The sequence below is a fragment of the Helicoverpa armigera genome, chromosome 28, assembly GCF_030705265.1.
Source record: "Helicoverpa armigera isolate CAAS_96S chromosome 28, ASM3070526v1, whole genome shotgun sequence".
Classification (NCBI taxonomy): domain Eukaryota; kingdom Metazoa; phylum Arthropoda; class Insecta; order Lepidoptera; family Noctuidae; genus Helicoverpa; species Helicoverpa armigera.
In genome coordinates this window covers 3,477,141-3,492,707 of record NC_087147.1, presented here as the reverse complement: position 1 = coordinate 3,492,707, position 15,567 = coordinate 3,477,141, and the positions used below count along the sequence as shown (strand labels likewise).

The 15,567-nt window shown below is 35.2% G+C and overlaps 1 protein-coding gene across 2 annotated transcripts in view; it reads right to left on the bottom strand.

Moving 5' to 3' along the window:
* Window positions 1-15,567, bottom strand: part of LOC126056874 (irregular chiasm C-roughest protein) — a 95,439-nt gene that overhangs the window by 40,369 nt on the left and 39,503 nt on the right. For both annotated transcript variants that reach the window (XM_064042307.1, XM_064042308.1), the window contains exons 2-4: window positions 13,235-13,677; window positions 11,129-11,279; window positions 9,339-9,419 (exon numbers count right to left, since the gene is read on the bottom strand). In XM_064042307.1, coding sequence (XP_063898377.1) covers window positions 9,339-9,419; window positions 11,129-11,279; window positions 13,235-13,579 — 577 coding nt within the window. In that variant the 5' untranslated portion in view covers window positions 13,580-13,677. The remainder of the gene's footprint in view (window positions 1-9,338; window positions 9,420-11,128; window positions 11,280-13,234; window positions 13,678-15,567) is intronic.

The window sequence follows — 15,567 nt, the reverse complement described above, 5'->3', positions numbered from 1 at the left end:
TTATTTATGTACAAAATTTTACTATTTGTTTTATTGTTACGTAATAAAATATACCACTATTGTTATTATGTATTAAATATACATACATATGAATAAAAAAGCTAGGTTAAAATGAAATGAATAATCATAAAATCCAGATAAAATCTTTCATACTAATGCAGTGCAATAAATACTGCATGCTCGCTCGATAGATGGCGTTGTTCTGGTCTAAATCGCGCTATGGTTTCGTTACATAGCTTAGTATAAGTAGTACTTAAAAAAAACAAATAATTTCATGTGATAGCGCCATTTACCTCTGAAATAGATCTCTTTTATTCTAAAAGATATTCGATTCAAGAATTCGAAATGTTTTAGTTAAAAAAAATGTTGTTTACGTGCTACTTTAGGTGTAAATATTTAGTTTGTTATATATTTAGTTACTTGCATGTAAGTTAATTTAATTTGTTATATACTTAGAGAAGAAAGAGACCTACAAAAAATAAATTAGATCCCACCAAAACATTGAATGTAAAAAGCCAATCCTCTACGCAATTCCTCCACCGTAAAAAGTTTTGAGATCGCATAGAAGCCAAGTCCTGTTCAACATTATTTGTAATAATAAATCAATATTTTGTGACTATAATATCAATAGTTTTGTTCACATTACAATAATATTGTCTTGGCCATGAGCACAAGTTAAAAGTCGCTCCTTGAAATAATGTGTTGAATTGATAAATATATACTATGGACATGATTTTACGATTGGACTGATTGGAATTTGAGATCACCATGGACTAAACATGCGCCATAGTACATGTGCAGTTCATTGATGTTGGATGATACTCACTGTCGGTCATTTAGTAACAATCGAATAAACTAAAAGTATTTAATTATTTGATTTTAAACTTCATGTTTGACTTTCACCTCTCCAAGATATGCTGTATTATATTTGTAGTTTATTGTGCTCATGGCCAAGTCAATATTATTGTAAAGTGAACGAAACTATTGATATAGTCACAAAATATTGATTTATTATTACAAATAATGTTGAACAGGACTTGGCTTCTATGCGATCTCAAAACTTTTTACGGTGGAGGAATTGCGTAGAGGATTGGCTTTTTTTTTTACATTCAATGTTTTTGGTGGGATTTTAATATTTACACAAGAGCGTATCTTTACTAATATGTAAAACTTTATGCTATCTTCTTTGGTCCTTTGAAATAGACAGCATAGAAAGAAGTAAAGATTATGCGTTTCTAGTGGCAAATCTTATAAGTAAATATATATGTGTTTTTGTTTCTAATTTACAGTGAAATCATTTTTAAAAGAATAGAATTTAATATCAGGGCTATAAAATCAGATTTATATTTTTATTTATTTGGGAAGCCAATTCTACCAATCACATCCAGCAAGAATATATCTTATCTTCTGAATAATTTTAAATGATAACAAACAACAGTCCACGGTGTTTGAACCATGGTACACCACGACTCCCTACAAACCCCGCCCTTTCTCAAGCAGGCCATTTCGGCAACATTTGTACGACTTCATAGTAATATTGCATGGGATTTTTATGGTTTCCCTGCCCCTCTGAAATGGGGAAATGACTAATAGAATGGCAACTTCCCAATGGAAATTCTAAATGAGTTTGTAATCTTATGGGGTACCGTTTTTAAGGAAAAGTGGTAAAATCTAAAAGGGTGATTTTGATGAGGAAAATGTGGTATATTTATGGCGTCTTTAGAATTTTTATTGAAATTTTATTTGGGGAAACGACTGTGAAATCTAAAAATAAGTTGGTAGATTTTTTCATTTTTTATTGACAACAAATATATGCAAGAGGTATTTACAAGTTAATGAAAAAATATATTTCAAAAAGATATTTATACTATACTTAAAACGCGTCAAAAAATCCTTCTCATCACTGTCGACTGGGAGCGTGCTGACAGCATTGCCACGCTGGATAACGTTTGTGAATTGCAGAAAAACTTTTAGCTTTGTCGGAAAACTAAAATAGGATCTCAGAGCGGTCCTTTCCTGATATATTTAAGGGTATATTTTTCTAAATTATTCGTGACAGACCCCTCGTTTTAGTTAGCCGCCCCTAATTAAGAGAGGAAAGTGTAGGGTTGGCACTTAAGGCATAAATGTTTTTCTTGTATATTTTATAAAAAATAATATCACTTTTCGTTGTTACTTAAAAGTCAAGAACGGGCTCACCTATCCAAACCAAACTTTTAGGCTTTGTTGGGACTTTTTAGTACTTAGAAGGCATATATGAAGTTTGCACAATTTTTTTTATAACAAAATGGTGGACTTTATATGTAGCGAAGCACGTAGTTATTTATATTTATAAAAGCTGAATACGATTAAACTGAAGAGCCTGATAACATTATATTAGTCATTCAAAAGTTTTAAGATATTAACTTCAAACAATATTTTCAAACTTATGGTATTTTATGAAAAAATATGCTAATAAATAAAGTAGTTTAGTACAGTTAACATCAAAAGTTTTATTATGATTGTTTTATTTTTAATGATAATAATATTTAAATGTAATGCGATATACTGTAATAGTACTGCTGAAACTTGTTTATGTATTGCATTAACGGTAATTTTAAAACAAAAGATATAAAAGCATTATACCATTTGATGTTGCAAAATATAATTTTGTAAAACACACTTTAGACTGAAGGGCAGACAGCATTTGTTTTATTCTTTTTTTAGTTTTAAATTTTAAGTCATTGAGAGATCAAGATAGTTTTTTTTTTGCCATCTGATCAATGACCGAATTGAAATGTTTTAACTTAAATGTTTAATCATTTTATTCGATTTTAACTTGTTCGGTTTAAAGGTTGTCCTATGATAATTTTAACAATCGAAAAGTGCTGATTGCTAGCCTATTTCGAGTTACAGCTTTAGAATTTAAAACCAACATTTTATGTACCTATGGTTTTTGATATTACCTAATAATGTTAATTGTCTATTCTAGGAATATTTTATAGTGGAACAAAACATAATGTGCCAACCCTAGAATCTACTTAACATACGTTACGCGGCCTGTCCTTAACAAACCTTACAAAAACAATCTTGTTATGAAACAAACTTATTTAATGTTGTGTGCTACTCTTTCATTATGAATAAGGGGCAAACAGGTGGCTTAGTAGTTAATGTGTGCCCTCCACGCAAGAGCACGTAGTTTCGATTCCCGTACGAAGCAAAAGTTATATGATTTGGTATGTGGTGGATAGTATGGACTTATTTATTCTTAGGATTTTAGATGTTTTAAAACAAAATAATATCCAAATTGGCTCAAGTACACTTACGGATTTTTAATATTTTACTAAGGGCCCAAGATCACGTCTCAAAAGAACGGAATACTGTTGTTTTCTGGTATATTGCCCTGTTCAATTTACAAGTTTTTCACACTTAGACACAAGAGCCCAGATTTTTACCCGGAATGTTCGGTGCGTACGAGTATACGCTCACAATTTTGGTAGTCGCGCCAAATTCCCCTATTGTGGAGTGCTATAAAATTCATGTCTAATGTCAAAAAACGCTAGAAGTTCTTACCTAAGTTTGCCACGATCTTTATTCAGTAAAGCTTCTCAAATCAACAGCTTTTATAAAGCTCTTTGATTTCCTGCTTACATACATAACAAAATGTCTTTATATGGGAAACTGGTCACACCATGGGTGGTCTGTTTTGTGACATTATCATTTTAAAATGGAAACAAATCGTTTGTATTGAATAGATTACGTTTTTGTTATCTTATAGTCAATTTAATGGTTTAAGGAAGTGGCTTTCGTTATCATCTACTTAGCTTTTCGTTAAAAAGATAACATCCGAAAGTATGACATTTATATTAGACAGAAGGGTAATTATGTCTGTTTTTAATGAAGAGTTAATAATGACATCACTCAATACCACTTTAGATTCTGCATGAATTTGGAGGAACTCGTGACTAAGAAACAGACGTACTATGTCTCAATCTATAATCTCTCTCTCTTCTTCCACGCCGATTTCGGCAACGGCGACCACTTCGACCCTAATGGCGTGCGTGTGCTCTCATGTGGCTGGAGTATCCAATTTTGTGCGTGAAAGTCCGCGCACACTGCGGACATGTCAGGGTACCAGCCACAAAGTTGTAGTTGATAGCTACAGGTGGTCGAGCTTTCAGCTCATCTCGCTTGGCATCCATCTCAGAAAGCCGGCGTGCTTCAAAGTCAAAGACTTTGGCTTTAACGCGGCTTCTCCAGTCTCTGCGGTTGGATGCCAGATTCTCCCACTGAGACGGTTCAATGGAACAGCTTTTCATGTGGCGCTTCAGCACATCCTTGTATCGCAGCAGCTGTCCGCCACGTTTCCGCTTGCCCTCCTGCAACTCGGAGTAGAGGATGCGCTTGGCCACTCTAGTATCCGGCATGCGCAGTACATGCCCGCACCAACGAAGCTGTCTCCTCATGAGGTATGCTTCAATGCCACCTACATTGGCTTTCCTCAACACTTCTGTGTTACGCACACGATCAAACCAACGGATATTTAATATTTTGCGCAGACATTTGAGGTGGAAGCGGTCTAGTTGCTTGATGTGGTGTCGGTACGGTGTCCATGTTTCCGCTGCGTAGAGTATACAAGGCAACACAACTGCCATATACACAGAGACCTTTGTGGATATCTTTAGGTCATGGGAGCTGAAGACCTTCTTGTCGAATTTGCCGAAAGCAGCGGCTGCAGCACCAATTCTGCTATTGATTTCGGCGTCAAGGTCGCACTTTGATGTTATAATGCTCCCCAAATATCGAAATTTATCGACCTGCTTCAGCACATCTTCACCAAGCATTATGGTCAGTTCTTGGCGTCCGTGATTGTCTAAAGACATCACTTCTGTCTTTGATGCTGATTTTAGACCAAATGTACAGCACTGCTTGTGAAGGTTCGTGACTAGCTGTTGCAGGACTTCAGGGGATTCAGCCACGAAACAGAGGTCATCTGCATACATAATGTCCTGTATATGTGCATAGGACACCTTTGTGGTCGCCTTGAGTCTATTCAGATTGAAAAGTTTGCCGTCAGTCCGATAACGAATACGAACTCCTTCAGGAGAAGAAGTCAATACTTCCCGGACTACAACTGCGAAATATAATGCAAACAATGTGGGAGCCAGGACACAACCTTGCTTCACTCCACAGGTGACGGAGAAGAAGCTCGATTGGTCATCTTCAACCGCTACACAACATTGCATGTCATCGTGCAGGAGTCGCAGGAGTCTTATGAACTTCTCTGTACACCCCAACTTTCTCAGTACCTTCCAGAGGGCCTCGCGAGGGACGCAGTCAAAGGCTTTTTCCAGATCAATAAAGCAGAGATACATATAATAAAATGATAGGAAAGTCAAAACTGTACATTGAATATTTTTTTAAAAGAATACTTGGGGGGTGATCCATGATCGATTCTGAACCCAAATATGTAGTTTTTAGAATTTTTGTCTGTATGTCTGTTTATCTGTTTGTCTGTATGTTTGTCCCGGATAATCTCAAAAAGTACTGCATGGATTTAAATCAAATTTTGCATGACTATTACCTGGAGGCCGGTTCAACACATAGGCTATATATTATCACGCTATCACCCACAGGGGTTGAACGATTAAATAAACGAAATTGGAAATTCTATATTGCCCACGCAGACGAAGTCGCGGGCAACAGCTAGTCTGTCATAATATTAAGAAACACTTGACGCGGTCATGCAGTCTGGACTATATACGTCGTATCACTACCTCCGTGTTTCGGAAGGCCTTAAGGCATTCGAGAGCAAGAAAGTCTGACAGTCAGTCATACCAAGGACTATTGTAGTGGCCGGGTTCGGCATTGATCGGCAATCTTTCTTTGAAAAGACTAGTACTTAGCTGCAGTTAGACTAGAAACCTACCCCAATGTAATTTGAGAAAAGGCTTAGCAGATGATTCTGACCCAAAATATCTAATGTAAAAACCAGACCAGACTTGATAAGTCTAGTTTCTAGATTAGAAGGTTACGAGGAGTTAAGAAAACCTTCATCTTCCAGACAGACCGACAAATATTATTGTTATATTTATCGAGACAGACAATAATATGAGACATACGTTTGTATCGTTCATAAACATTGGCCCAGTCTTCAATCAACGCGTTTCTCGTCCCAATACAGAGAGCGGCTAAATAAACAGAATTGCCATTTATGGTGGGGGACGATCTCTGAAGGGTGGATATGGCAATTTTTTATTGTTAGATGCTATCTTTTGACTAGTTTATTGTTTGGTATATCTGTACTTATCATAAAACTGAAGAGTATGGTTGTACGAATGCGCTTATATCAGGAAGGAATGGTCCGAATTGAAGAAAACGTTTCAGTGAAATAAGCCCATTTATCGAGGAAGGCTATAGGCTACTTTATCTGGGTGCGCAAAGCTGGTCCCATGGGACGCAGTTAAAACTGGTGGCACAAGCAAGTAGACTCAGATAATGCCGTGGATCTATGAGGGTATGTTTCATGATTATATTCTATGAAAATTGCATTCTCTATCCATATTTATCAACATCAAAGGGCGGAGTTCCAAAAACTATAATACCTAATATTATATCTATAAACATGTATTTAGAAGCATGTTTTGTATTGGCATACATAATAATTCAGGCATGTACAACGCATGTGCGAAGAAATACTGAGAAAAACAAAAGCGTAACTTCATATTATATAATTAGTAATAGCATAAAAAATATATGTGAAAGAAACACACCTGCCTAACCTTTAAAGTTAGAAGCGTAAAGATATATAATTTATATTCTAATATTAGCTTACTGGGATCCGCCTACGTAACGTAAGATACTTTTATGCGTAGGCGTAGGGGAAACATTCTCTTTATGAATGCCTTAACAAAGCTAATGTTACCTAAAAAAAGATGCGTCATTTAATTAGTTTATTTGAAAAACAATTTAGGTAATTTTTTCCCCTTTTATGAAAAGCTGATTCTGTGGCTTTACTTGCTTTCTCTGGGTGTCATAAGGAAGAGTTTTTGTTACTTGATTTAATACTCTATACGTACAAAAACAACCCAAAGCAATTCCTGTCCTCTAACTTCTTAATAGGTCATTTGCAAAAAAAGAAAACATAATTTAATTTTGAAACACACATTACCTATATAAACACCGATCACCAAAAATTGGAAGACCAAAAACCGCCTCTTCAAACTAAGCGGAGTTCGCCACTAATAAAAACTGCGCCTAAAACGCCCAAAAAAAAACTCCGTTCATAAAATGCCACATCTAGTTTGACGAACATCGCTTTCCCCCGGGGCGTTATCCATCCGTAGTCTTGCTACAAAGTCTGGCGGTTGACTCAAAGGAATAAACTCTACTATCCCGGCATAAGCCTCGTATATTCTATTTTGTGGTGCAAAATCGTTCTTTGTGTTACGTTTTCATTGCAGCTAATATTAGTTGGGTATTATGGCGTTTTTTTTTTGTTAGGGAAATGTAGCAAGAGTTGTCGATTCATGTCGTGTTCTGTTGGTGTTTGATGAAGATTAGGACCATTTTTATAAGGTTGATCGAAAGCTAAAGTTATATAGATAGTTCAACTCAGATTTGCGCGCGGCCCTATGTGTGCGTCGGCTTGTAAATATACAACTTTCATTCGTGTGACAGTGACGTCGTCCGAGCATGACGTGTTCTCATCGCTTTTTGTTATGGGTACAGTCGTTTACGAAAATGTCTAGTTCTTCACGGAGAAAATGTTTTAAGGAGTCAGGTAGCGTTTCAAAAAAATGAAACAACATTCAAAGCTTTTTATTATTACATTTTACAGTTTATCATTATTTTCTCATACGGCTTTTCAAATTGACATTGACAGTATCTAAGAAATAAATGAAGTGAAATATCTAAGATGAATTAAATACTCCTTACATATTTTCTAGCTCGGGGTACGCGGACAATAAATAAATGTGTGGACTAAGAATGTAAAAAGACCTATAATTTAGTATAGTAATGGAAACAAAATGTGTGGGGAATTTAAAAAAAATATATTGCTTCGCATAATGTCGACCAAAATAAGACGGAAATAATGAAACTCATTAATGAACGTTTAAGTCAAATTGATGAAGGGATGTTGGGTAATACTTGTCGACATGTACAAAAGAAAAAAGAAGAATACTATAGACATTTTGACATGGAGTCAGAATTTATAATTAACATTGGTAAAAGTAGCGAATCCGAAAATTCATCATTTGATTTTTCAAGTAGCGATACAGAATCATTATAAATAAATAAACTAAATTACGTAATAACTGTACTTTAAACAGCCGTATACAACCCCTAAATAACTGTATTTGTACCCGACTGTACCTCTTGTCACGCACACAGAGTCACTGTATATGTACAAGGGTTACCCACACATAGGGCCGCGCGCACGACTGAGTTGAACTTACTATACAAGGCTTGAGAAAGTCCTAACTCTGTTACAAAAACTAACATATTTTCATCGAGTGAGCTTTTCGATCGAGTTTAATCACCTAGGCAGCCCTGGTGTCAGAGTTTTCCCAAATCCTCCTAACGGCCTCTATTTAAAATTTAAAATCTTACATGATTTGAAATAACTATAAAATTAATAATATTCTGCTTGCTTCAGTACCTAAATAACATTCCATTAATAATACAAAATCCAAACTAAACAAAACAAACTCATCACACAGAACATGTTCAGTAATTAGCAAACACGCAACTAAACAGCAACTTACCGTCACAAATTCTCTTTTGGCGTTATTTTCCAAATTGTCACAGTATTCCATGAAACCGACCCGAACAAATTTAAGCAATTTCGCGAAACAAAATCCACAAACCCAGTTGGATTTGAAAGCCAACATTATCAAATCATAATTAAAAGTTTGACCAACTTTGCGATGGTAGTTCGTTTTACAGCCCAATTACCCAGGAATAGACGAAACACCCATTTTCATGGGTGCCGTAAAGTTTTCAGAAGTGGATGCGTCCTTATTTAGACTTGAATCGTAAAACAGGAGTTAGGCATTAAAGTCTTTATGTAGTTCGCTAATGTTGTAAGATACAATGTAAGCGATTTCGGCTCGTGAAGTCAAATACTTGGTTCGTTAGTCATCACATAGATTTCTCCACATGAAGAAATACTTGTATACAATTATTGCTCTTTTGCTACCTATGTACTTCTTATGAATTGCCTTTTGTAGTAGCCTAAGTAAACCTGCACTAAATGCAAAATGTGTGCAAATGTTGGTATTCTTATTTTAAAAGTTATGACTAACCTACGCCACAAAATTGCAATATGGATTTTAATTTTTTTGTCGAATGCTTACCTCTTGCTCCAGAACTGACTTGACATTGGTATAACGCATCATCATCCAACGTCACTTCTCTGATGTCCAAGGAGTAGTCACCTGCAAACAAATTATGTGTCAAAATGTTGTCAAAATATTTTATTTACTAGAGAGACTAGTTTTAACGTATATTTTGGGCTAGAGCCAGATTACCCAAACAAACGAATTCTTGATTACCTTTAGGTACCTGTGGCTTTGACATTGTAGGGTAGTCAATGAAACAATAAATATTTGAAACATAATGTAAGCAAGCTCTATTTAATTAGATAATAATATACTCGTAGTTTCTAATACTAAATTTGTGAATTTGGGACGTTGTTAGTGTACTTTTCAAAATGGTTCCAAATATTGCCCGTATATATTTGGAACCATTTTGATAAGTATTTTAGGAACATAAAGCTACATGATTTGGGAGTATCGTAGACCATATTTTATCCAGGTGCGAAGTTCCCTCAGAACACGGGAAAATTGCAGGTATCAGGTAGTATATCATATAGAAACCAACTAGTCAAAGGAGTATCACACTCTCAGAAACCAGAACAGCCGTCGAACGTGTCACCTTCACGGCCAAAACCCGGTTAAATTCCATGGCTTCATCACCTTACACTAGCTTAAGAGCACACTGCAAACTTTTAGTCGGCCGACAGTTTGTTTGGTCTCATAAATCAAAATAAAGATGAGTGGTAGTACGCACATTATAAAGATCAGATATTTAGTTGGCATCAGACCGATCTGTGTTTCGGATGGCACGTTTAATTGTAGGTCCCGGCTGTCATTAAACATCATTGGCAGTCGTTACGGGTAGTCAAAAGACAATAAGACTGACAACTAGTCTAACCACGGAGTATTGGATTACCCGGGTAATTGGTTGAGGAGGTCAGATAGGCAGTCGCTTCTTGTAAAACACTGGTACTCAGTTGCATCTGGTTAGACTGGTAGCCGACCCCAATATAGTTGGGAGAAGGCTCGGCAGGCGTATTGGAATCAAAATTGATTCTTAAAAAAAAAAAATCTTAACTATGGGGTCGACTGTCGGTCGACTATTTAGTCTGTAGTCTGCGGGTACACTTAAGGTATTGATGCACTAAGCTCTGAATATCTTCAGCAAAGCGCTACACATTCCCAACAAGACATGTCGGGAATTTGCACTGTATCGGAATACCGTCTTAAAGTGAAGTTAGTTCTTTGAGCTCGGCTCAAAGGTTTATTTGAAAGATTTACGCCTAAAAAGCTCTTTTGTGATGAGCGTGATGAAACTTAGTGTGGAGATGTTTTTTATTAAGAAAATTATGTGAACTTGGGTGTAGACACTTTCTATCTAACGTATTAGGTTTAAGATTGTTTCAGTAGACCTAGTCCAGAACTATCGTCAGTAAAAATGTCTTCAGCAGCTGAATAAAATTGCATTTTTTTTCGGTACCGCATGCAAATAATAGAGCACCATTACTTTAAAAACATTTAGCTATTTCCTCCGATTTTACCAGAGTCCCGTGGAAACTACTTTTTTGTCGAACCTTTTTTTAGTTATTTTATTTTTTTATTTACATAGATATCTGCAATAAATACAAATGTAAAAATTAGCCTATATGATTCGGCAATAGTGTAGCTTCCTAACAGTTACAGAATCTTTCAAATCGGCTCAGTAGCTGTGGAGCCTTTTAATGGAGTACAGTAAAATATGTTTCCTCTTTAAACAAATATAAAAGTATATAAGTTGTACCTTTCGATGGTTTGAATTAGTACATAAGTAAAGTTAACGGTCTATTTACCTTCTTCATCGCTCCCAATCATCTTGTATCGCTCATAACCAGTGAGATGGCGATGCGTCCCCAGCCCGAAGTCATCTTTCGTCCACTGCAGCTGTCCCGCCTTGTTCTCCACTCGACATGGCAGGGTTACTCTGGATCCTACCACTGCACTCTGTATAAAGAAGATAGGTATTTAGTTTCAAACAAACAAAACATCAATCAATATTTAACCTCACACGTTATGCTGCATTCAAAACAAGCTGACCGTCAGTCGCCGAATATCAGCGTATATGTATATAACGCATAACGTATCGTCGGAACGAAAAACTGAATATGTATGGGAATACAATAAGTTTGGTTTGAACATAGTCTTAGAGATTAAGTTGAAAATCCGTGAAAGAGATTTGACAGATATTCGATATGCTAGCGTCTGTACAATTTTGAGGACTCTGGTAAACGTTACGGGTATTCAAAAGCCAGATAATCTGACAACTGACAATCGGTCTTACAAAGGGGTATCGGATTGGCTAGACAACTGGGTAGAGTGGGTCAGATAGGCACTCACTCCATGTGAAACACTGGTATGCAGTTTCACCAAAAACTTCAAGAAACATAGCTGGTAAAAAAGTATTACAATGATTGTCAAATAAATAATGAGATTGCAAAGGCAGCAAATTGGTACCAAAAATACCCCAAAATGAGACCCTCAGCGATAAATCTTCCAGCAACAATTTACAAGAAATGACGCCTTTCCCATTTAACTTTTTCAAATATGTTTAACCCCTATTTCACAGGCCACACACCGAATTCCATTTCCTGACATATTCATACCAATTCCCGGCACAGGCAGACAAAGAAAAATTCGTTATTTCAGAAATTACTTGGCATCTCACAACATTAATTTAGGTCCCGTTTCGTAAATCAAATATTCCCCCGTGGAATCTGTGAGGCAACAACGTAGCCCAATATTATCCTTTTCTGCAAGTACACAGTTGACATAGAAAAGGCTTGTATTGAATATCTGGTGATATTAAAAATTCCTGCCCTCCATCCCCTTGGGACGGAACGGATGTTTTCATAGATGACAAACCTTTTCGAATTAATTCTGTTCCTATTTTCTGGGCCAGTTGGTTTGTTGATCCTAATTTTGTGAGGGAATTCTTTTGTGTGTGTATTTGACATGCATTGAAGATTATTATCGTGTCGGGAATGAAAGAATAATTCACTGCTATATCGTGATTTTAACAAACCTAAATTAAAAATGTCTGATCATTATTAGGCAGATGATAGTCATCATAATTTCAGGTATATGACGTAAACAGTAATCAGGCAGTTTCAAAGACATGGAGCTAAAGAATATTTACATGCACACAAGATAGTGTGAAAAACAACCCTTTTGAGCAGTTGGGTAAAATATGTGTATCGCAAAACTTTCCATGAGGTGGGCAACTTTACGCACATAGTGAACCTATTAACTAAATGCACAAAAACCATAGATAAGCAAACTAAATCGGATTGAAACAAAATTGTACTACCTCTAAAAGCGGAGTAATTTGCAATGGAGCTACTATATTCGTTGTTAATGAAATAACTTAGTTTCCTGACGCATTTTATTTGCCTGATAATTTTCATTTGGTGAACAGAAATGCTCAATAATGAGGGTTGAATTAATTTGTATATTCAACGCCGCCTCGTCTGTTATGACCCAAAAATAAATTGTTATTGAATCAACAATCGTTAAAACAATATTAAGTGTATGTTTTGAATATTGCTCGGGAATTTTGTATGATTTTAATCGTAGCTCACTATATTGTTGAGATTTAAGCGTAAATATTTATATTACTGTACAACCGTTCAGTAAATTGAAGATGCGATATTATAAATACGGGGATTTCTCTCGTATTTTATGGTAATCGTGTTTACGTGTTCTCTCTGAATTATGGGAATATTCACAGAATGTAGTTTTACATGGAAACACAATTGGAATTCGTATGCATTGGTATCAACAACGATAATTCCATGCAATTTATTGCTGAATGCTCGGTGTTTGACGGATTTAACTTATTTAATGATCCAAACAATTTTGACATTTTTAAGATGTACATAGAAAGATTTATTATGACTCACCTGATCTTGTGGTTCAATGGCAAATCTCTGTTCTCTATACGCATCCACAGAACTAGTCAGTACTAGAAAGAACATACATTGTAGCAGTAAAACATTCATCTTCATCGGTATCCTCAGCAGAAGGAACAATTCATTGGCACTTCTAGTCGTCACTCGCGATCTATGTTTTGCATCATTAGATCTTTCACTAAATTCAATTTTTGTTTCATTATTAACATTCATACTGGGATTTTGATTAAATTTTACATCAGTATAATGATATTTATCAACTGAATTATGAATATTAATCAATTTATGGTAGAAATTAATTTCATATTTAGATTTGCTCATTTCATTAGAACCCATTTTGGGCTAGTATTTCAATTTATTTGCAATCACATGTTAATTTTGTTTTTTGATGAACTTTTCAGCTGGTTGTTTGAATTATGTTCTTTTTTCTGCATCTGTAACAAAATAAATTTTAAATGAAAACATGTATACCTTCTATTACGTTATTCTCTTGTTTTGAATCGGACAATTTCTATAGTTGTTCATTTACTTTATGTATGCATGAACTCAGAGAGTCTGCTCTAATTTTGTACTTGTAGAGGTACAATGTCAGAACTATGCTGGTGCTAAAATTAGGAGTGTTCTCCAGCTATACTTCTTAACTTATTATCTTGAAACGTGGTGATTAGGTACATGCACAAGATAAACTTTTGAACATTGATTTGATAACTACCACATGAACACTTTATGTATCTTCATTCAATAATTCTAGCGGTAAACAGAATATTACGGGATCACCTAAAATATCATGTACGTTTGCAACTCAAAGTCGAGATATTTACAAGCCCTCACAGCATTTAATTTGCCTCGGTGCTATTTGACAAAATTTGGTCGCATTTCGGTCAAAAGCAAAAGAGATGCAATCAAACCCGGCTCGATCATTTCCATTTTAAATCCTCGCTCCAAACGAAAAAGCACAAATAAAAATAAACATAAAATCAAAAACCCAACGCTTTTTTAAATAAATCCCGTCATTATTTCCCAAAAAGTACTAGCAGAGTTCAATTTCAAAGAAGACGTGTATCATAAATTTTGACTAAGCAAGATATGAAATATGTGGGCGATGGAAAGAAAATTAGTTTCCGCATAGCTAAAACTTGAGTCTATAAACATAAATAACTTGAATTTAGTGGTACGCTTTCAAAATTCTATTCAGTACACGACAGTATAAACATGTCTTAACCAAGCTGTATTATAGGAGGGGATGTTATGAATAAATCATTCTGGAGCATTGCAAAAGACGGCAATTTCTACTGCACCGGTTTATAGTTCTCGGAAGGAAGGGGAATAGATATATCTAATAGTATGGTCTTTACTACTGGTTCTAGTTTGTGGAGGCTCGATTGTAACTCGATTTTAAGTGAATTTGATGGACAGGTTATGAATGCACCCTCGTCTTGTAAGGCTGCGGTCTGTAAAAACCACGTAAGTTTGCCAATGATTTGTAAAAACTTTCACTATCACTTAAAATAAATGTTATTATTTAAAAAAAAAATAGCCTTACACATTTTTTTCTATTTAATGTTCGATAAAAAAGTAATATGAATTTAAATATCTAGTAGAGGTTATACTTCTAAGTTTTGTCTGTGTTTTTCAATAACAACTCATTTTCATGGTCAAATAGTAATAACCTTTGTAAGACTAACGCTTGTTTGACAGGGTCGCATTTCACATCCCTTTCTGTCTTAAACCAATTTAAACTGTAAGAAAGAGATAAAACGCATATTATAACGCAGCTCTTTTGTTGAACTTCCTTCAAAGGAATCTTAAAATAGGTCTTATTTTTAACTATCGAGAGTTGCCTATTACAAAGTATTATTACTTTGTGCGAAGGAAATCTCTTGTTGTTGTCAATAAATGATTTTCAATATTATTTCTATTACCTATACACATTATTACATTTGTGCATACAACGTTGAATTTCTGTCTCATTTTAATGCGTATGCAAATTTTTTCTCAATATTTTTGTCAAACGGTTACCTACAAGTTGTTAAGATCTTTTTAGCTGCTCTATCAAAACTGCAGAATATTATATGCACAAAGAATATTAATTTACTGGTCAATATCAAAAGCAGATTCATTGAAAAGCTCATCGAAACAAGACTCTATCTTATAAGATTCAAAATCTATAACAAACTCAGGTGGTTTTCATTCAACACTAAATATTATACGAGTATGTATTGAAGATTGTACCATAAAAGTATATAGCTAAAGTTATAGTTAAGATAAAATCTAAGGATTCGTGCAATGAAGCTTTAGATGGTAGTGATAAAGATCGGAATGAA